The sequence below is a fragment of the Manduca sexta genome, chromosome 14 (genome assembly GCF_014839805.1).
Source record: "Manduca sexta isolate Smith_Timp_Sample1 chromosome 14, JHU_Msex_v1.0, whole genome shotgun sequence".
Lineage (NCBI taxonomy): Eukaryota > Metazoa > Arthropoda > Insecta > Lepidoptera > Sphingidae > Manduca > Manduca sexta.
Window position 1 is genome coordinate 640,973 of NC_051128.1, and position 22,912 is coordinate 663,884.

Genomic DNA, 22,912 nt, shown 5'->3' on the forward strand with positions numbered 1-22,912 from the left:
TCGACGGGTAATCATCTCCCATCAGTCTACATACCTATTGGACTCCACTCCACTTACCATTAGGTGCAGTGAGTTCACTTTGTCTTGCACGTATAAAAAAAAACTAGTCTGTATATATACATTGTTGTTTTATCTACTGTTACACAATAAGCCCTATTTGCAAGCCGGTATCTTTCCTTATTTACCTACATTAGCCGATGAATCATATTTTTTCCTGTATCGATGTCCGAGTGGGTATATCCAGTCCAAGGACGTTGCTTTGATTGTGTTTTTTCCATTTCTGTATTATTTGTTACCTTCATTTTTACGTGTACTTAACTTTTGATAGTATTCATTATTCACTATACTGGAAATCACATAACCTAGACAACTGATTACTGTAATCAGTTGTTGTTTGGGAATAAAAGTTGCAAGCTTATGCAGGTACTAATATTAATATTACTATCGATCAACCTCACTAAATCACCTCGCCGCTTCTTACAAATCAACAGTAAAAATGGACCATCCAGAATGAAGTTTAACATGCTACTAAATGTTTATTTTGATTGTTTTTTATTGGTTAGAAATCGTTTAAAAATCGGCCCTATGTCATCGATAGACCCTTTTGGATCGTCACGGTGGGTGGCCACTGGACGCTAAGCAATTAACACTTTAACAACTATATCATCGCCTTATACGTGTGTACGAGTTGACAATGATTTTTTACGTCATTTCGTCGAATCATCTTAGTCATGCGTACGTGTCCCGCGGTTGTGATAGGCCGCGTGTTTTCACAATGAGTTTGTTTTTAATATAGACAGCGTTCACTGGAATTACGGACTACTGTTTAATAATAACGTTTGTAATACTTTTAATTTATTTAAGTTTTAATTTTTAATAAATAAAGGTCTTTTTCGCTTGGCAATCCACGGGCAATCGCCAGTTTTCTTGTAATGTCGTTAAACGTGGAATTTTACTGGAGAATAATCTTTATTTACTTTACGAGGGATATTCTCGTATCTGTTTAGTGCAAAATCAACATCTATATCGTAGGATGAATCATGAAACAAAACATTGTGAGGGAAACTGTGTACCTACTGGGTTGTCAATAACAATTTCGAAATTATTTCTAGAGTATATTAACCTTATAATATGAGAGAAGTTTTGCTATCACATTATTAATAAAAAAAATGACCCTTCTACAGTAGTAAGAGAGGATATAACTTTATTTTTACACTCAAAACATTACAGTTTTTTAACAAATTCAATGCTATAGGCATTTTCCATCAAATACCAGTGAACATTATCAGAGCTAATATCATTTTAGTAACAAAATAGATATGATTGAACAATGAATTCAATTAATCCTTCCAAATTTAATTTCGTCTAATTTTCGTGTGAAAAATCCGTAAATAAACATGCGATGCACACAAAAGCGCGTCGTACGTTATGTGTGGCTCGTTAAAATTTTGTTTAGACACAGAATATGTACCGCCGAGGTGCCAAAATAATAATAGAGCTCTTTATATTCGCCCACCGGCTCACTGGACACGCGTGTGTGGCCAAATCGAACACGTTACCGATCCAGAGATTAGAATTAAGATTGTGGAAATCACAGAAATATATCTACATTTTGCAATAATCGCTCACGTGATAATTTACAAGAATAACACATTGAACTTTTCCAGTATAAACATACTTATTTAGGATATGGTCGATATGTCTGCAAAATTTATCCTATTCTTTCAGTTTCTACGTTCCTTCTTCTAACAAACATCTTTACAAATTTTTGTTTTTACAAAGATTATTGAGAAGGAAGATTATTAAGTAAATTGTTTGGGTTTGAATGTAGGAACTACTACTAAATCCTTTACTAATTGTCAACTACGTTGTACGTGTTCTGTAAATGCCAAGAGCTATCTATTACAGGTGAAGAGTCTCAAGTAAAAACTATGATGATTGTTATTTCATGGTTCGTTATTTCAATGTCTTATACATCAAAATAGCTAGAATAATCTACACTGGTGCTTGCCGACTAAAATGCACAAAGAATAATCTGATATGAGAGTCTTACTGCCTACCTCAGTCATTTACATTGCACATAAACATTGGGTATCATGCATAACAAATTGTTTCCGCAACGATTCCGATTTTAATTTTTTTATCAATGCGTTCCAGTAATTCTAAAATCAAATCAGTTGGTTTGTCCAACATCCGTCCTTTGACAAGGCCACTTGATAGACTAAAGGTGTCCTTTTGTCTGCTAAATGACCTGGTAGTGTTGCCAAAAATGCGCATAATGTTCGTAAATTTTAGAAAATGTACGGAGGATGGCAGATTAGTACGGATGTATACGATTACTAAGTATTGGGGTTTTAATCGCTAGATTCCATTTTGAATTTGAAAGGTTTGGATGTTTAGGACCTTTTTTCTCTAGAAAATACGCTAACAGTAGCAACTTCTATAGGTAAAAATAGTGAAACTGCGATGTCGTCTCTAGATTGCTTTATGAAGAAGTTTATGTATTCGGGACTTATCGATTTTAGCGAAAATGTGTGTCATTTTAGACCAAAATAGCGACTGCGTCTCCAGAGTACCAGATCCACAAAAGCCACTTATAGCTTAGTCCATTCGTTTTACTCGCATCGGTGAACTACATCGTTTATATAGAACATTTTTTTTCCAAAGCATTAGGCCCTTAATTATCTCTAGCATTACCGGTCTTTGCGAAACGGATGTTCCTCAGGGTACCAGAACCTAGAGAAGAGCGCCATGATTCCTAGAGAATTCACTTTTGTCATAAATTTTGCTAGTTTATAGTCTCGTATACTCACGTCAGTGATGGGCTCCCCGCAGCCGTGGCAGCGTGGGCTGTGGTGGTTGGTAAAGCACGGCACGCAGTGCACGCTGCCGTTGTGCTCGTGGAACTTGGCGCTGTCGATCGGCTTGCGGCACGTGTTGCACGTGAAGTGCTCCGGGTGCCACTTCTTGTTCAGCGCTGTCAGGATCTGTGGATCGAAGTGGTTGATTAGGGTTGGAATATCTTTGGGGTAAATAGTAAATGTGGAACAAATCAATAACGAAAATTTCTTTTTTTTTGTTGCCTTGTTAGGCAAACGAGCAAGCGGTCCGCGTGATGATACGCATCCGTTGCCCGTGGACTTTGCAATGCCAGAGGCGCAGCCAAGCCGTTGCCTACCGGGACTTTGTTTGTTAAATGAACTAAATTGTAGATCTCTTCCATGCTGTAGTTCGTTTGGATTGATATCACCTTTTATAGCGCTATGTATTATGGTTTGAAATGTTTGGTTCCTTTTTGGACTTTCCAATTCATTTGAGAGTAGTGTTCTTTTAAAACTATCGTAACGTTAACATGAAGTAACCAACTTATTTATCACCTCACTCAGTTGTATAATAAAAACCATGAACTTGAACGCATCCCACACAATGAGCGGAACCGGTAAATCCATTCTCGAATCCAAATATTTACCATTACAAAAACTGTACATGCCACGTGCGCGCTATTTCTGAATCGTTCGAACAGATGTCGGAAGTCTGCGTCGAGTCTACGTGCTAATTACCTCAGCCCTGTGACTGGATCGTAACCTTGACCTGCCCTTGAGACGGTCTGGGATGATGATTGTGAGAGTTTTATAAGTAGTGAACAGCCTTAGAGTGGTATTTATTTTATCCTTATTAAGTTTATTGTAGATATGTCATTTCTTTTATCTGTCTGGAAGGTCAAGATCTCCTCGTTTCGATTATTAGTTTGGGAAATAATTTGTAAGGATTATTAATAGCTCGGGCCTACATATCCGGATGGTAAGGATGTCAAACAAACAGACTGATAAAAACTAAGCCTGCCCGAAGAAGCGTCTTGTCATCACACAGGAGAGTGGAATAAAGTCAGGCAGAAGGTGATCAATTATAAATAAGAGATGATGAAGTCATTAGCGCGGTGGTACCCGTCCAATCAGCCTGATAAATAGTCTATATACATTAATTACTTCTTTAATGTACATCTGAAGCTTAGAGGAAACATGAATACACAATAAAGACTTGGCTAAACAAGAAGAAGGGCAAGTGGTAATCCTATCATAACCAACATCTCAAGTTATCTTCTAATATCTCAAGCAAGCAATAATCTCAAACAAGCCCATCTAAAGGTTGTTGTTCTTCCTTCTTTAGATGGACTTAGTTAAATCTAGTCTCGTTTAGGATCTAGTATAACATATTATGTCCTTCCCATCTTCCTTAACACCTATTAATGGACATTTCTAGAACCCATTCCGATAATCAGCACTGCGTCATTATAATTGTCGATAAACTCAATTGGTTCTCGATATCAAAGCAATCGATAGACATTATGAAGTGAATAATCTCTGATATTATCCACCAAGCAGCAGTGTGTAGGCACTGTTGTATCCCGGTTTGAATGACATTGAAACCAGCACAATTAGTGGGTAACATATCAGGGTGACAATCGCAATGAAGTGCCACGCAGTTCCTTGTAGTGTGGATAATTGGTATAGTTTATGGGCGGTCGTATCGTTTACCATTAGACGAGCGGAATACTCGTCTCGTCATATAAGTGCAATAAAAATAATTAAAACATGAAAATGGTTTACGAGGCGAAAAGCGCGGAGGGCTGACAGTTAATACTAAATTTGGCCTAGCTTTGTTTGGTTTTGCTGGAAGTGAGTGCAGCTTCAAAGGTCCTTCACTTTTCACTCTTCAAGAACTGTTGTGTTCTGGTTTGAAAGACATTGTAATTACTGGGAATAATAACACTTGCATCTAATATCAAGATGACGATCGCAAACCAGTGTTTTAGTTAAAGTTTAAACGGTGCTACTGGTAATGAGTCATATCGCTTAGAATCAGGCAAGCGGCTTACTAGTTTCAAAAATAAACTCTTTATACTTACTCTGCCCTGGATGACAGCATGGCAGCTGTTGCAAATCGCTGGCTCTTCCTTTGTAGACTGTAACAAACGTATCGACATTATCATTCTGATATATTGCTTTATTTACAAACTGTATGATGTCACCGTTTAATATAAAGGGCTCGCACGGCGCGAGAATAAATAAGAGAAATGTATGAGCGGCACGGTGCCGTCATGCGACGACGTAAACTACGACGCGTATATTCCGTCGCGTACAACTGCTCACATAATTTCATACATAGAAGAAATAAGAACGAAATTATTTAGGCTGCGACCATAAGCAAAAAAATATATAAGTTATGGCTCGATGATTTTTTTCATTCATATGTCACCCTAAACATACGAACTAAGGTTAAACACGAAGTCTAAGCAAAGAGGATCTAAAAGCCAAAAGCACGTTTACTTTAAACGTCTATAGCCTATTTTGCTGCCGTTCAAAATTAAACTTTGTCAAAAATTTATTAAATTCAACCTGTACCTATAAATTCCACTTTCGACACTGACATCATGCCTACCACAAAAAACATACGCGAACGTCCCCCGTCCCGTAACTACGGATGTACAGCGATTTGTATGTGCGGAGCTAACCTGATGGCCAAATAGGGCGGCGAGACGCGACGGCAGCGGATCGAAAAAACTCTGGTGATGTCACCCAGGTCGAATGTCGGCGTGTGCATTCTATCCAGAGATAGCAGACAGTTATAGCTGCAAGAAGTGGTGTGTTTTAAAGCCACTCGACTGATAATCAAATTTGGAGTAATGCTCTCAGATGCGGTTGTCAATGTAATTTTAGGTATGATTAGTGCAGGTCGATACATAAGTAAAAAATGTTGATTGTGTAAAAAAAAACGAAAATTAATATAGAACAACTTATTGTTGTGGAATAAAACTGTCTTGGGACGCATATACATAAGTCGTAGATTAGTAAAAATACTACAACGTCCATAAAGCCACAACAAAACCTAAGCTTTACTTTAACAACAAATATAGAACTAGCCGTACTTTCAAAAACACTCTCTTGCAATTACTGACTACAAAACAGCTTCAAACGAAAATCCCAATAAGAAAAATATTATCGCCAATTTCATCTAAACGAAAGTACTAGATTTTTTTAAGCCAAAATATGAGTAATGATAAATGAGTTTGACCTCTACGGATCAGAAGCTCGCAGGAAGGCGTGGGCAAGACCCGTTTTGACACAATTTTATGAATTATTCCACTTGTTAATTCACCAAATTATAGTGTGTTACGTAGATTCGATGACTTCAAACTACGAGTGACCTACAACTGAAGCCAGTAGGCTTGAAGAGAACTAGTTTATATTTTAGAAGCTTTTTCTCGCGGCTTTGCCCGCGTGAAAGAGTTTTCTGGGATAAAAGTCAAATTTACAATATCTACCTACATACATTTAACAATTATAAAAAATTGTATACTTGAAAATGTAGGTAGATATTGTAACCGACGTTTCGGACGATCAACCTTAGTCCGCCCCGTGACCATGAAGGCTGCAATCTTGAAAACATCGGGAAAAATCATACTAATAAAAAAAATCGATAAACACTAAAATATAGTTTGGAATGCGATGAAATCTAACGTGATAAAATAAATGAAAGAATCATTTGTATGATAAATGACCCCAATTATAATTTCGAAATAAAAATAAATATAGTTACAAACGCCATGAGACTCGCATTTAATACTCAGATAAGCTGTTCTATGAAATATTTTCATTTACGTATTGATAAGGATTCCGATAACTTGAAGAAAAATGTAAACATCGGTCAAATTTATATTCCTATTATAGAAATAACAGTGATGTTGTAGTCACTCGTTTCGTTGCAAGATCACTCTGAAGAATAATTTACAAATTACACTGCATAGAGCGTAATGCCTGGTAATTAGTGTCTACAATCCAAATTGAACCCTAAATGCTTACAGTTGTCCAATGGTTGAAATAGGCGAATCAGTCACAGCTAGCCAGACAGATTTTCTTATACCGTCTATAATAATAATAATATCAGCCGTTTCTAGAACCGTTCCACTACTGGGCACGGGCGTCCTCTACTACTGAGAGGGATTAGACCTTAGTCCACTACACTGGTGTAGGGCGGATTGGTTGACTTCATTGGTTGATTGCATTTTGAGGGTGTGTACCCTCAAAATTTTTACAGAGAACGTCTAAAGTATGCAAGTTTCTTCACGATGTTTTCCTTCACAGTTAAAGCAAGCGATATATCACAAAGAATACACATATCATTTTAGAATCATTTGGATTTTGAACCTGCGGACATTCGTATTGGCAGTCCGTTCCACACCCAACTAGGCTATCGTCGCTTATACAATATACAGTTTACTTGCAATTTAAATGCAATAGTTTAAACATATAAATACGTTTACAATAATACTCACTCATTACAAACATACACAAACAAACAAACACTTTGCAAAGTTGTTTGAATAGAGCTAATATTGACGCTAATGAGTGGCAGTGCACGATGTCTCCGCTAATCATCTCTTGTTATAGACTAGAAGTTATAACAATATATTAGACAAGTATTGTTTGCATTAGTATGGACATGTGTGGATGGATAAAAGACTCCAAACAAAACACATTTATCGATCAAATGGGCGCAGTAGTCTTGTAAAACAGTGTTGGCAGTTCAATTCCAACTCTAAGACAATTTTTGTACGGTGCGCAAATGTTTCATTTAATAACTAACAGCTGTTTCATATGTCACTGTTTTTTATACAGGCAAGGGAAAGTAGTCATACTGCACCTGATGGTAAGTGAAGTGGGGTCCAATAGAATGTCGATTGACGAGAGATCTCGGCCTGTTAGAACCGGAATATACACAGGCTAATCCCGGAACGCGACACTACGTGAGCCACTATGGCGGGTTGTAACACCTTGTGTACGTTGGACGCTATCCAGGAGAATAAAAACTATATCCTACCACCAACATTTACAAAACCCTTAATCAAAAAGCGGGTCATGTGAGGCTGGGTTCTGCGGTCGACTGTCTCTTATTTCGTCACCTCGATAATATTTATAAGCCGCATTGCTCATCGCGACGATTCTCGCTAATGATTGTGCTTAAAATGTCACGCGGCCGGCGGCTTTTTTATTTTATGTATAAAGTCGAGTCTTGACTTTTTAGTACAAAGAGAATAGGTTTATTATTATGTTTTAGATAAGAAGTGTATAGTATATTATGTAGGTTAGGAGAACAAACATCTAATTTCTCTAAGGGGATAATGCGCTGCGATTTCATGCAAAGTCTATTTGTTCTTTTTTTCGCGGGGAAAAACGCGCTATCGCTACCTTCACCTGAATGTGAGTGGAACAGTTACGTATGTTAGTTTCACCGGTCTTACGGCCCAAAGTCGACATTCGGGAGTATAACATCATCCAAGCGAGCATTGGACCGAGTTCCTAACCCTGTATACCCTACACCAGCATACCAACCAAAAGCCGCGGTACCCTTCATCGGCGTATACGGTACGACTCAGGGGTATCTAATTAGCTGCGCTGAACCGTCCCTGAGTCCCTTTTAGCTCGCCCATCTCGTCGTGGCAACTAAACAAACCAAAGGCTTGCTGGTCATTTAGCAAAATGATATAGCTAGGTACAAGTTATATTTCTCCACTTGTAAATTAATCAACCATTCATTCAGTAAAGCTCGGCTTAATAAGCAACAAATGTATAGAAATTGGCGAACGGATGCCTGTCATGCGAATATAAACAATCTGTAAGGGAAGGGTATGTGTGTCAGTGCTGCGCGGAAGCGATTTCCGAAGTGTCGAACAATGAGCATCACGTTATGAATGCTTATGTCATTCTCCAAGCGACGAGCCGTAGCGAGAGCGGTGGTTGGTAATAGTCGGAATATATCGTGAAAGAAAATTGGTACGAATTTAGTGTCTGGCTCTTTTTTTTAAGTTGATTAAAATGGTTAAAACGTCGTAGATAAATGTTTAAATTACAATGTCTAAAAAAAATTAATTACCTTTAGTATTTTACCTAGAAGTTCTCATAAATATTCATAGATAGAGACGAAACTAATAATCCTAATTTTCAGAATATATCACTATACCACTTCATTGTGTTTTAAAAACACTATACAAAATTGTATCTCCATGTCTTAATTAGTCACAAAACGTTAAGCTCTTATCACTTACTCCTCATAATTCTGGATGTAGGGCGAGCCGTCGCAAGGTCAAGGCGACCGGCGATTTAATTGTTCGTCACATTAAGGTGCGTGGGCAAAATGTACTGTGTACAAACATTCCATATAGGACAGGGAATCAAATTGTATGTCCTTGTGTTTATTTTGAGTATTGGGGTTAAGTTAGGTTGGAATTTGTAACATATTTTCGGAACTTTCGTCTCAAGGTTATTGCAAATGTTTTGTCTGTATGGTTCGAAATTATACATTTAGGTACGAATCGTACCTTTACATCTTAGGTCTTCCCGTAAAGAATACATAGTGTTTTCCTCATTTGCTCCTAAGAAGAGCATTCTCGCAACTCTTTTGTATAATTATAATATATTGCGACTTGTTATGCGTGTTGTCGTTATTTCTAATATGGAAAACAGTGACTGTATAAAATCATTACAAAAGTGTACCATAGTTCTTACTTTTTAATCTTACTTGGGTGAAGTGATTTACTGGATATTCTTCTTAAATATCTAACGAGGAAAATTCAGGTTAGAGGTACCTTCCTAACGCTAGATGATAGTTAGATTAATAGATATGAAGTTTTAATACAATATCATTGTGAGATGATGCGTCCCTCAACCATTACCAAAATAATGCTAATATAGATTACGTGCGAGTCATTGGAGCTGAAAATTAGATAGTATTGTCGGTTTGCCACTATTTGCTAATGTATTATTGAACAAAGACAATAATCTTGGTTCATTAAAATACTGGATTTGTGGTTTTCGCTAATCGTTATTTAATTGGACCTTAAATAGATTTTGAATTGAGAGTAATATCAATGACCTTAATTGTTTAAATGTTAAAACACTTGCAGTGATTGTTTCTGAACGTGACGTTATCTATGCATTTATCTACAATATAAATGCAGGATATGTCTTTGCGAAATATATTTTTTAATGATTCATAACTTTGACTTGTTCTGTTTATTATTTACATGCTAGCTTTTGCTTGCGCACGCATTCGTGAGTTTTTTTCCGCGATCAAATCTAGCCTATGTCCTTCCCAGGGTCTCAAACTATCTCCATATAACATTCAGTGGTTCTTACGTGAAAGTGTAACAGACAGATAAAGTTTCTTTCGCATTTATTACTATAAATTATGAGTTGTGGCGTTCATCAAATCTTTAAATGCAATCTAGGTGTGGCCCATTAGCGCGGATGAATACATCGAATGGCGTGATCGACTTCACTATCTGATATGAAAGCTGTTATCGTATTGCTTTCTTTAATACATTTTTATTATGACATAATGTTTTTAATTATGCAATAAACATTCCTTGCTACATTAATCTTGGATATCTAAGTCTTGTTATTATAAAGAGCTGTTGAAGTAGATTTCCATTCAGCGTAAGGCTTGAAGGAAAAGGTCTAGTTTTGCAGTTTTAATAGAAGAATACGAATTGGATGAGTTGTTGGTAAGTGGTTACCGTCCAAAAGCATCATATATACCAAGCAGTCCTGGATTTGTAAATAGGCCGTATAGACCGCGGCCAATGGGCGGCAGCCTCTTAGGGGCGGCAGATTCCAGAGGACGCTCACTCGATTTAATTAATCATTCGTTTATTTAACTTCAGTGCGTTCAATAATACAAACCAAATGGAAAATTATTGAGTATTTTAGAAACATAAATACATAAACCTACAAAAAAGCTTTTTAAAGCTCAATGAAGCTCATGGTTTCTTTGGTATTACAAATATTCACAAGATTTCATGATGAGTTTTTTTTATTTGTATCTGGGATAATCGAATTTTTGACCTCTAGTCTTTTGGCTCACCGCTCTTTGTTTGTGTATGACATTGTGGTATAATTAATTAACATTCCTACGCGTTTCAAAATTAAACCATTACAAAACATTTGCCCGAAAATATGACAACCACATAATCATTTCAGGGCACTTGAAAGAAAAACAAAAACGATAATCCCACCCGCACTTTTGCTCACAACAATATTTAAAATATGATTTACTGCTTTATTTTCAACCTTAATATTTTTTTTATTTCACAGAAACAAATGTGTTTCGTATATATTTATGCTACATGTACAATAATGTAGAAAATCAAATAAAGGAAATTGTTATACCATTCTGATTACAATCAATGTGTGCAAAGTAATCAAAACCGCATCTCTACATCCAACCGCATCTCTACATCCAAACTGCAGTGTGATCAGCCAAGTGGCCTTCGGGAGCTATGCATCCAGCATCAGGAATCTCGCTATTAGCGGTAACTGCCGCCGCGAATAGTACGCGCGTGGGAGGCATTGTGGTGCCGGCCTCGCGCCGACGAATTAATTTTGACTCCACTAGTGATGCGCATATCATTTTTGACGAATTAATGAGACCCCATTCTAATGTGGGAAATACCCTTTAAATGTAAGGCAATGCGTACATTTTATTTTTATATTATATTCGATTAATGGTAAAAAAAAAGTAATACACCAGTCGTGTGTATGTACTACTTCTAAGCACGAGCCTCATTTATAAATACTTTATATTTACTTTATTATATGATTATTTATTTAAAACTTTCATACGGGTCATGTAGAATGTAATTTGTTAAAATAGTTATCAGTATTTATTCTAATTTTTGGTCTAAATTTTTTATTTTTTCGCTTAATTAATTTCTTGTCATTATTGAAATTTTAAACAATTACATTATTCTAGAATTTGTTTGTTGATAATTTATGATAATATGTAAATTCAAATTATAGAAGTTACTTATTGAGTTGTACACAACTTTGCACGCTGTGATCATGTATAATTTGTAATTATATTTAGCCTTAATAATATCTACCTTAATGTTTTCAATTTTGTCAATGTAACATTACATTGATGATTCGATAAATACTTAAAGTATTTGGCCTTAATCTACCATGCTGCAATAATCCAGGAATATTTACACCCTGATTTAAAAAAGCTTAGTCGTACACTCACGAATATGTTGCACCACGCGTCCTCTAATCAGTAGCTACTAATTATCGGTAAACTTCACCTTCAAAATTGTTAAAGAAAATTCTCACGTATGTAAGTTTCCTTTAGGTTTTACTCAATATACCTTTAATTTTTTTTTACACAATATTAAAAAGCCCATCACTAGCAATCAAAACATTGTACATACTACGTCACAGTGTCACCGCACGGCACTACTATTGAAATAACACAACACTATTTATAAAACATTACGAATTTAAATTTCACCACTTTGAACACGTTTATCTTCATTGTTTTTATTTTAGAAAATTATATCGGAATGTTTTCGTTTGAGTGGTTTATTTTTATTGTTTCTGAATGTGTTTACGTAACAATTAAACTGCTCGGATTGTTTCATTGATTAGTTTTGGTTCGCGGCTCTGCGTGCGATAAAATAATTAAGTCAATGCAAAATGTAGGTTTTGTCACTCAAAAATATATTATATTTATAATAATGAGTGTTATTGGTGTTCCAAACATTACTCCCTATTTAAAAATTGAAAAAAAAAACACTATCTTTTAATATATATCAGCCCTGTATTATATACTGTCCTACTGCTGGGCACGGGCCTCCTCTAGTACAGAGGGGGGGTTTGGGCCTTAGTCTACCACGCTGGCCTAGTGCGGATTGGTAGACTTCACACACCTTCAAAATTGCTATAAAGAATTTCTCAGATATGCAGGTTTCCTCGCGATGTTTTCCTTCACTGATAAAGCAAGCGATAATTCACAAAGAAAACACACATAATTATTTTAGAAAAATCAGAGGTGTGTGCCCTTGGGATTTGAACCTGCGGACATCCGTCTCGGCAGTCCGTTCCAAACCCAACTAGGCTATATTTTTAACTAGCGACCCGCCCCGGCTTCGCACGGTTGCAATGCTGACTATTTAATGGATGTTATTATTATACATATAAACCTTCCTCTTGAATCACTCTATCTATTAAAAAAAACCGCATCAAAACCCGTTGCGTAGTTTTAAAGATTTATGCATACAAAGGGACATAGGGACAGAGAAAACGACTTTGTTTTATACTATGTAGTGATAGTGACTATATTTAAATCGCTATAAAAGATTCAAGCTTTCCGCATATAAAGAAACAAATTTACAAACTTTATTTATGAGTGTAAATAGCACTATTCCACAGCCTAGTTATGATTGAACGTACTGCGTTATCGGTCGCAGATACGATACCAGCTGCTTAAATATTTTTGAAGTTTTAATTTCTAGCCAGTAATCACCAGCTGGTCGAATTCGACCGCAATTATAGAAATTATTTTCTTGATCTTCTCTACATGAACTTTGATTTCGCCACTCCGCACTCCACCGTGCACGCAATGTGGTACAATGTCTTTTCTTCACGTATTAATATTGATAAGAAACCTTAACTTTTTTTTTTTTTTTTTTTGGTTTCGCGGAGAAAGTCCCTTATTACTACCGCCCAACCTTCATGGGGGGCGACTGAGCGGTTATGCTGGGGTAACCGTGCCTTACGGCCCGGCGTTGAGCCGCCCGGATTTGATGACGACCTTCGGGCGACCGCCGGGCCGAGTCCCTAACCCGAGTACAACTAACCTATGCACGGCCTACCAGCTAAAACTCCGCGGTGGCCCTCTTCGGCGCATTAGGGACGGCTGCGGGCTTCCTCTGACGGAAGTGTCTAAGTCTTCGTCCGCAGCCGCCCCTGCGCGGTGCCGCCTTGCGGCCCGTCTCCTATGGGGGGGGGGGGGCTCAGAAGCCCCCACGCACCGAAGGACGCCCTCGGCGTCTACGGCAGCATGAGGCCAACTACACACTGCCGTCCATCCCGGGGGTCAACCGAAAAATGTGCAGGGATGCACAAAAATGCACTAGGGCGGACAGCCCCCTACTGCCCGCCGACGACCCCCTTCGTGGCCCCTATTAGTCGCCTCTTACGACAGGCAGGGGATACCGTGGTGGAATTCTCCAAACGCCCCCATTCCACAGGGCGGAAGAAACCTTACCTACTTCTCAAATAGACTTTAAACCACGATCTAACGTTAAATATGAGCTTCTAGTTAGTAGAATCTAGTACTTATAAAGGTACTCAATGCGTGAATAGTAACTCGATCCGCATTATTCGCACCAATGACCCCAGAACCTAAACCACTGCGGTATCCTATTTCCGACAGCATTCTGTTCCCACAAGATAAATTAGCTTCAAACGCCAACCTAACGAAATTCATAAACGATATTGTAGATGCGACAATGTAAAAAAAGCAGAAGTCCGCTGGAAGCAGGCCGCTTCTAACTGAAACTTCTATCTGAATCTTTTTAGGACGGACCTATGTTCAGCGACTTACAAAGGATGATAATGATGTTTGAGCGATAACTTCATAGAGATCATCTATCAGCCGATAGGAAAAATCTTATTTCCTAACCATCGATCGTAAGGATAGACGAATCAAATTAACTCATTTGTAATCATATCTAATAAACTATACTGATTGGTCTATTTTACTATCGATCTGTAATAACGCTTATCGTTTATTCAACACATACACTCAAGCTTTTTTTCCGAAGGGATAGGCAAAGGCATAACAAGTGCAATCATTTTGTATGTGTATTCCGTCCCGTGATGTGATAAGAGGTGAGCCTATTGCCATATCGGGCACGAATTTCAAACTCTGGCCTGATTTCGAACCCGCGACCTCAGAGCGCAAAGTTGTGTCGCGCGCACAACACAACTACGCCGCCGAGGCAGTCGTAGTTGTTTACATTTCTGATAAAAAGTTGGTGAATACTCTTTATTTGTTCAAAAATGAATCAATCCATGGCTTTGAAAACTTTATTTAAAAAATTATGACCGTTTAAAATCGCGTACATTTTAAGTATAACAAACGATTATGCTGTTAAACAATTTTTATATATTTGATGCTTTTCTATTTATTTTGTTATGAAACTCTACCTATACCTGAATTCTTTTTGAGTTTTTGACATAATTAAGTACATTTAACTGATCGCCGCCAAGTGGTCGAAATTCGTAGGATTTAATATATGTGTAACACATAATTATAAACATTATTTTCCTCTATATGAACTACTAGTATTTGCCTGCGCCTACGCCCGCGCGGAAATATTTTCCGTTATAAATATTTTCTCACAATAAAAGTAGCCTATAGCACTCAGGAATAATGGTGTAGAAATTCCTTAGATTACCGTTTTCAAGGAAACAAACGAAACTCTTTAGCTTTAAACAGACAAAGATATGAACTGTGATCATGTCAAATCTCACGCAATGTGCTTAGAAACGGGTATAAAGTATTTTTTGTCACGTATAAATGTATAGATGCTGTGTACCATATGACATGGTGGAGCGGCGATAGCCTAGATGGTTGTGGAACGGACTGACTTGACGAATGTCCGCAAGTTCAAAATACACGGGCACTCACCTCTGACTTTTCTAAAATTATGTATATATTCTTATGTGAATTATCGCTTGCTTTAACGATGAAGGTAATCATCGTGAGAAAACCTGCATACCTTAGAAGATCTCTATAAGAATTTCGAGGGTGTGTAAAGTCTAGCAATCCGCACTATGCCAGCGTGATGGACTATAAGGCCTAATCTCCCTCAGTAGTAGAGGAGGTCCGTGCCCAGCAGTGGGACAGTATATAATACAGGGCTGATATTGTATTTATATATGATAACATAAGATACAGTCTATGCAATAGCTTCGAATGACTCAACACAACTATAGTTAAATTTTAGGGTTAATCACTTTTCCTTGTTATAAATATCAAATTCAACGTAGGAAAATTACCGGTGTCTGCGCATGACGAAAACCGAAAGGCATTTTTTGTCCCTTTATTGTTTAATTTTATTTCGGTTATTCTTATTCGGTGTAATTCGAATAGTCATCTGATTCTAGTTGTATCGAGATAAATGAGTATTAGTAACATAAGTCATCTAAAAATGTGATGAGATTTGGGGATTTGCCTAGTTTAGAATATGTGTCATTTACGATGTGGAATCCAAACGGAATTTTGAGATGATACAATATCAATATGTGAAGTATTATATATTATCTATATGATATTATCAAAACTACAAATATTGCATTGGGTCTGAAAATCTGTCATTCTTAGCGATGTATGTATTAGTGACTTTTATAATTAATTTAAAATCCTAAATGTCACCAATAATAGCTTGGTTTTTTTTAACGTCAAAAAGATTAAACACGATAGTGAATACAATGTGCACGATGACTATTTATACTATGCCCAGTTGTTTTTGTGATTAAAATAAATAAAATCAAAATGGTATAAACTTCATCAATTTTAGTTCAGCACTACTTAATTATCTATCGTAGTATATCGAAACAACGTCGCCCACGTACACAATAATAACTCGAGCGTACCGTGTGAATGTTTATAAATACAACGTGAAACTTAAAAATGGACACGAATCAGGTATAAATTTCTAGGTAATCTTAAAATATCGTACAGTAACAGCTGTTGCGAATTCGCTTAGCGCAAGCCGGCGGGCGGTATTAGTCACTTTACACACGACACTACACTGTGCGGCGTTTACACTTCACGTAATTCCACCAGCTGTCCCATCTCATTCCGATGTGGCGCTACACAAGCTTTTTTCGCATTTGCTGAATGAAAAATATTTTTTAAAGCTGGACTGTTTATAACGCCACTCCTCACGTCGTTGTTTTAATTCAAACTGGTTCACCCCTTTCGCCTCTACCTTCACGGGTACAAGCAAACTAAGTAAGAGTGATAAGTGTCCACTACCTAGTCTTGTTTTAGTGTCGAGAAGATCTATTTACCTAAGTAGATTGATCACGTATGGTTCTCTTAAATATAATAAACCTCTTTAATAAAACTAACCTCATGCATTTATCCCTCAAGAGGTAGGCAGCAATGCCTACTTGAGCATAAAGACCTTTCGTTATAACAAATAGGAACAGAATTTCGTTATGCTGAGTTAGGGTCTTTCACCATTATAAATTGCATACTTAGTCTGATACTGAAAAAGAAAATCCAATATCTCTACTCGGGACCCGGATTCAAACCCCAGACCTCAAGACAGAATTCGACCTCTATAATATGGGACTTATTCATATAAGTTCAGCAAATTCTACTTCAGCTCACTAATTTAAATACAGAGAATAAGAGAAAAGAAGAAGACACAGACACAGAAGATTCCATATTATCATACTCCATCCCTCACGAAACATAAGCAAATTTAAATCCATGAAACCAATGATGCGATTAATAAAAAGTAAAGCATGGTAACAGAGGCGTTGGTGTATGGTGCAGCGAGACCGCCGTCTGATCATAATACCTGTCAATTTATCAAGCGACCGTCCAGCGGTGTTGCCAACTGGAGCGAAATAATAAATAACAATAGGGTTGCCAATATTGGCATTGAAGAAGATGTTCTGGAGATTTGATTTGCTGTTTGACCAATGATATTTTTTCTTTTCCGTACAAGAATGAACTTTAAGTATTATTCATTAATTGTCCAAATTGGTTATTTATATTCTTCAAGGTGTCTAATCTGTTTTTTTTTTATCGTTTCTTTCATTCAACAAATAAAACATCAGCTCTACTAGATTTATTGACTACTTTTTTTATTGTATCCCCGCTGTTCATGTCTAAATGAGTGAAGTTGACCATCAGACAAACGGTGAGATTCTTTTTTTTTATGAGATTCTTTACTTATTTCTATCCTAATATTTGATAACTTTCACGCCACGTGACATTACGTGCTAGTTAAAGATGTTGATCAACCCTACTTATATTATGAAATGTAAGAAACAATATTGGATATACTGGGTTTGTGAGTGGGCTGCGGTCGCATATCAAAAACGAGTGTATTTTTGCACGCGCCGTAAGAGAGCCACACAAAAAACATGATATATCGTATCTGAATCATATTCTAATTGTGATCGTTTATATATAGTGTTAGAGTTGATTTGGATTGCGTTGTGTTTTATTATATTGACTAGAATTTGCGATTGTGTAGACCTTTTCCTTATTCAATAAATTTGGATTTACCTAGCAGTCGTCCCTGGCTTTTAAATATTTAACGTAATAGAGGAAGAGCATTTTAATAACTTATTACGACAATTAAAGGAATAAGGTCCTGGAGCAAAAATCGGATAGTGTTTATTTACGAACAATCGTTATTGTTTTCGTTTGCTGATGGTAGGGTATTTGCATCTGCCCGGATAACGACCACCATAAACTAGGTGTAAAACCCGCCATAGTGACCCACGTAGGTACCGCGTTCCGGAACCAGCTTGTCTATATCAGCTTTCAAACAGGCTGGCATAAATGTTTCGCCTGGTTAGGGTTAACCCCTTGTCAGTCAACGCTCCCCTGGACCCCACTTTACTTACCATCAGGTACATTGGGTTCAGTTTGCTGTGCCTGTAAAAGCTTTGAAACTTGCTCAACTGACGAATCACTTTGATAACCCCTGCATCATTAACCAAATGAAGGTGCAACAGCCGATATCGACGCGTCCGTAAACTTGCCCTTATCAAAACACGATAAACGGCTCATGTGCCACTGATTACACGACGCGCTCTGCTGCCGGCGCGGGGATTTGAGGATTAATCGCGTTTGTTATGTCAGGCGTTGTTGACTGCGCATGTATCGGAGATGATGTAATGAGGGTGTTGTATTTGTGACACCGATTCAATAAACAGAAACGGTGGAACGACCAATCGAAATTGGTCCTTACTTAGCATTATGAGAGTTCGTTGTTCATTGGATGCTCCAAATAAAAGAAGCTGGAACTGAAAAGCTCCATTCCTTTCGGAATGCTTGATCAAAAAATTGGCTATATAAATGAATGAAACCTATTCTTTTACTGGATATATGATTTTATTTACCCATATTGCTACCGAAACAATCCAGAAGATATTTGACAGCGACTAACCATCAATCAGGATACGGGAACGGGCATTTTACCCTAACAGGCAACTGTGACCTTAAAAAGGGGGATTCCATGACCTATTAATACCTACCAAGTCGGTGTTACTATCGTTCACCTTCAAGGCCATTTTAAGACGATTGCAAACACTCAGTGAATTCGCGATCACCGATAGCTACAGTAAATTGCCAATTACGATAACTTCATGGTTCATTACTAATACTGCAGCACTAACTTCCAAAGTACTTCGTAGATTTTTGTTATCATACTTTTTAATGGTAAAATCGACAGCAGCAGCGTCTTCAGTTTATCTATAGGTATATTTCGATCAAATTCTCGTTACCTTAGTTCAATTTTGCTTTAATATCTCAAACTCTCTTACCGATTGAACCATGTAGTCATAATTTAGTATTAATCAAGGCACAGAACTCTCAATCATAAATTAGGCATAAAGATTATCGGAGGTTTGCAGCATTTTCACTAGGATCAAACCCAAATAAAAATGGAACTAGTTAATATTTTAATAGACCAGTTGAATTGAGAAGATGTCCCTAACTCCTCCTATTGCGAATTAACCTTCCCCCCAAAAGTAAACGAAATGCGCCTATTTCTGTTCCAAACAAGGGTATGTCACTCTTTTGGTGTCTCGAAATAACCATTGAATCACGCGCGCACGAGAACATTTTCGTTTTGTTTTCCTTAAGGACTATGATGTGGAATATATTTACCGTGAACATTCAACAAATTGATGCACGCGTCGCCTGTTTTGACAATGTTGTCGCGTGAGAAGAAAATTGTATATTATACCTCGCTCTCAACAAGGTCTTTATTTATCTGTGCTAGATGCAGACGGTTGTAAAACAGTTGATGCATGGTTTACTTAATGAGACGAATGATTGCTAATGCGATGTGACGCAGCGACGTCTTCAGGGGTAAATAGGAATGTAACTAGTTTTGTGATAATTAACTGAGATGGACCGGTAGAATTTTTAATTAAAGTTGGATATTGATCACATTTTGCAGAATTTTATTAGTCAATCAGATGAGAGTAAAGTAGGATAGCAAAGATTTTCTGAATCAGTATTCTTTCAAAGCTTTATTTGAATGATTTTTATGGTATGACATGGTTAACATTGAAGTCGTTCATCTTCGCCCACACCTTTTTGGATTCAAATGTGACGATATCTTAACACTTTTTTTTTATATTTTAAAGGTTCACATAAGGCACCTAAATATAAATTTAAAGTCTTAACTGGAGTACACGTAATATTTTTAAACGATCGTATCGTTCACAAAAAAAATTTTAGGTTAATTTTTCAGGTCAATCTCAAAACAAACACACTAATGTCAATTTACGAGTGCTGAATGTTAAATAATGTTAACTTTTGTAATTTATGGGTTCGTTTGTGAAGTCTTTATATAATTGTTTTTGATATGTAGTGCGAGCGTCTTCGTTGTCAACCTAGATCTGTCTGTTATTCTCGAAAACATGTTATAATTTATCCTGAACATAAAGATTTGGGTTTACAATGGGTGTTAAAATATTTTTGTGTGGATAATGAGGAAAATTTTGCTGTTATCAAAAATTACATGTAAACAATTGTCTTTTTAAAAATGGGATTCATCAAACAGTTCGGCTCAGTAAATCTCTTCGAAATACTACAAGGTGTTCCTACATCACGTTTATCTTATCTATATTTAAATAATAATATTATTATTAATATAAATGTTTCTGAATATGTTTAGATGGTTATTAGAAGTTAACACAAAACCTCCGAATGGATTTGGATGAAATTTGGCACATGGATAAACCAAATCCTTTATCATATAGGCTATATTTGTAAAATCATTGTAAATATCATTCTGGAAAAGGTAATTCACGGGATCGATGCCGTAAACAACACTTAGACCTGATTGTTTCATCCGAGGTTCAGTAAAGTTAAGGCTCTCATTACACTGGATAAATTCGCAGCTATCGCGCGTGGCCGTGGATTCGCTCGCAATTCTCCAGTTTAAAAGTTGATCGAAAATATTTACTATGTAAAAATAATGATAAAATATTTATTATATTTTCTTTTTATATTTATTATAGTATTAATGCGATTTTATACAGACAGAAAGGTTAATTATTAATCTTAAAAATTGGTTTCAATATACCTATGGGCTATTTCTGTGAATTCTCAATATTACTATAAAAATTATCCCAGCAGCAATTGAACTTAACTCTTTTAATTAATAGAAATGCTTGCGCTAACTCCAGCGTGTAGTAGATGCGACAGAGCACACACGTTCTATTTCTGATAGATGCCGATGGTTCGTAAACAGTGCTATTTGCGAATGAGTGTTTATTTACAATGCCGATGTTGCCAGCCATGCTTTATGGACTCGACCTTCAATGCAAACTGTTTGATTTTTCCAAAATGTCCCGGCGTAGTGACTGCATTTGCAAGTTACTGCTCAATTTCGGTATAAAATGTAGTGCTGACTGACGAGAGACATTGCGGTCTCCAGAAAATTTTGATGTTTTGTATAATTAAAAATGATTTCAATAGGTAGATATTGTAATTTTGACTTTTTGGACGACTAGCACCTTAGACCCCCGTCGGACCATGATGGCTGCAGTCTTCGAAACATCGGAAGAAAATCATAATATAAAAAGCCGTGATAAAATAGTTTTATTTCAATATCTAACATGCGCGTAAACATAAGAAATCATTATTATTTGACGTAGTTTGACTTCCGACCGGCTACCTGAAGCCAAGATACCATATCTAATATTTCCCGCAATTTTAAGTATACCATAAAATCATCAATAATCTGCACTATAAACTTATGCAAAGATATTACGAGAATCCAAGGGATCCCGGGATATCTTATTTTTATAAAACCTATATTTTTTTAGTAAATTTTTTTAAGTCGACAATTTTTAAATAATTTCACGTGATTTATTCGAGCATAGTAGTAATAAATAGAAGCTAATCCAACCACAATATATTACAATTCAAACATGAAGTACCATATGTCTTTCAATGGCGATTTTTGATCCACTGTGCGGGTATTATGTACCTTCCTAGAAAATATTTTTTGTTTTTGTAAAAAAATTACTCCGTTGCACCTGGTGATATATTACAGTATCTATATCAGGTACACCTTCTACATCCTGATGCTTAATGATAAAAAATAGTATAATATGCTGTGGGCACGTTGATCCCACTCGTGATGTAACGAACGAGTCGCGGGTGCGATCTTTAGGCCTAAAATGTTGTGTATTTTAATGTTGTAAATGATGTGTTATTTGCGTTCTGTTACGAATACATTAATGTTCTTTCGTATCGTTTTCTATCAAACCTAATTATAAATAATATTACCTACTAATTGTAATCCTTTCATATTATTAGTTTCGTAATGACGACATCACTTATCGATAAAGATTATGTTTACCCGATAATACGCATCGTGTCTTAAATTTGAATGTTTTTATCTTATCAATACATGTATATATACAAAACAATATTTTGTTAGTTTGTGTGTACAAACATTTAAGATACGCGCTGAATACGCATGAAGAAAAACACTGAAAAAGTCTCAGGAAAATAAAATTCACAATTTGGTTCACTTGGACGACATACTTATTCCAATTATTTTAGTTTCTTAATACCAAACTATTGAATCGATTTTCGAAATTTTTCTGACACTAATCTCGAAATATTATGAATCCTTTCGAATAAAAACAGAATGTTCCAAATCGGTTAATAAGTGACTGAGTTCTGAGATAACAATAAAATACACATCGAATTGAGAACCTCCTCTTGACTTAATTCGGTTAATAAATATAAATAAATTACATCACATCCACAGGTCCTTCTCTTACTCCAATAA

At 36.5% G+C, this 22,912-nt stretch overlaps 2 protein-coding genes across 3 annotated transcripts in view; one reads left to right on the top strand and one right to left on the bottom strand.

Annotated features, from left to right (window-relative positions):
• LOC115442910 overlaps window positions 1–22,912 on the top strand; it is a 59,092-nt gene that overhangs the window by 18,722 nt on the left and 17,458 nt on the right. The window lies entirely within an intron of this gene.
• The window catches only part of LOC115442911 (transforming growth factor beta-1-induced transcript 1 protein), a 34,327-nt gene that overhangs the window by 7,825 nt on the left and 3,590 nt on the right, over window positions 1–22,912 (bottom strand). The window contains exons 2-3 of the mRNA XM_037438398.1: window positions 4,907–4,963; window positions 2,814–2,987 (exon numbers count right to left, since the gene is read on the bottom strand). Coding sequence (XP_037294295.1) covers window positions 2,814–2,987; window positions 4,907–4,963 — 231 coding nt within the window. The remainder of the gene's footprint in view (window positions 1–2,813; window positions 2,988–4,906; window positions 4,964–22,912) is intronic.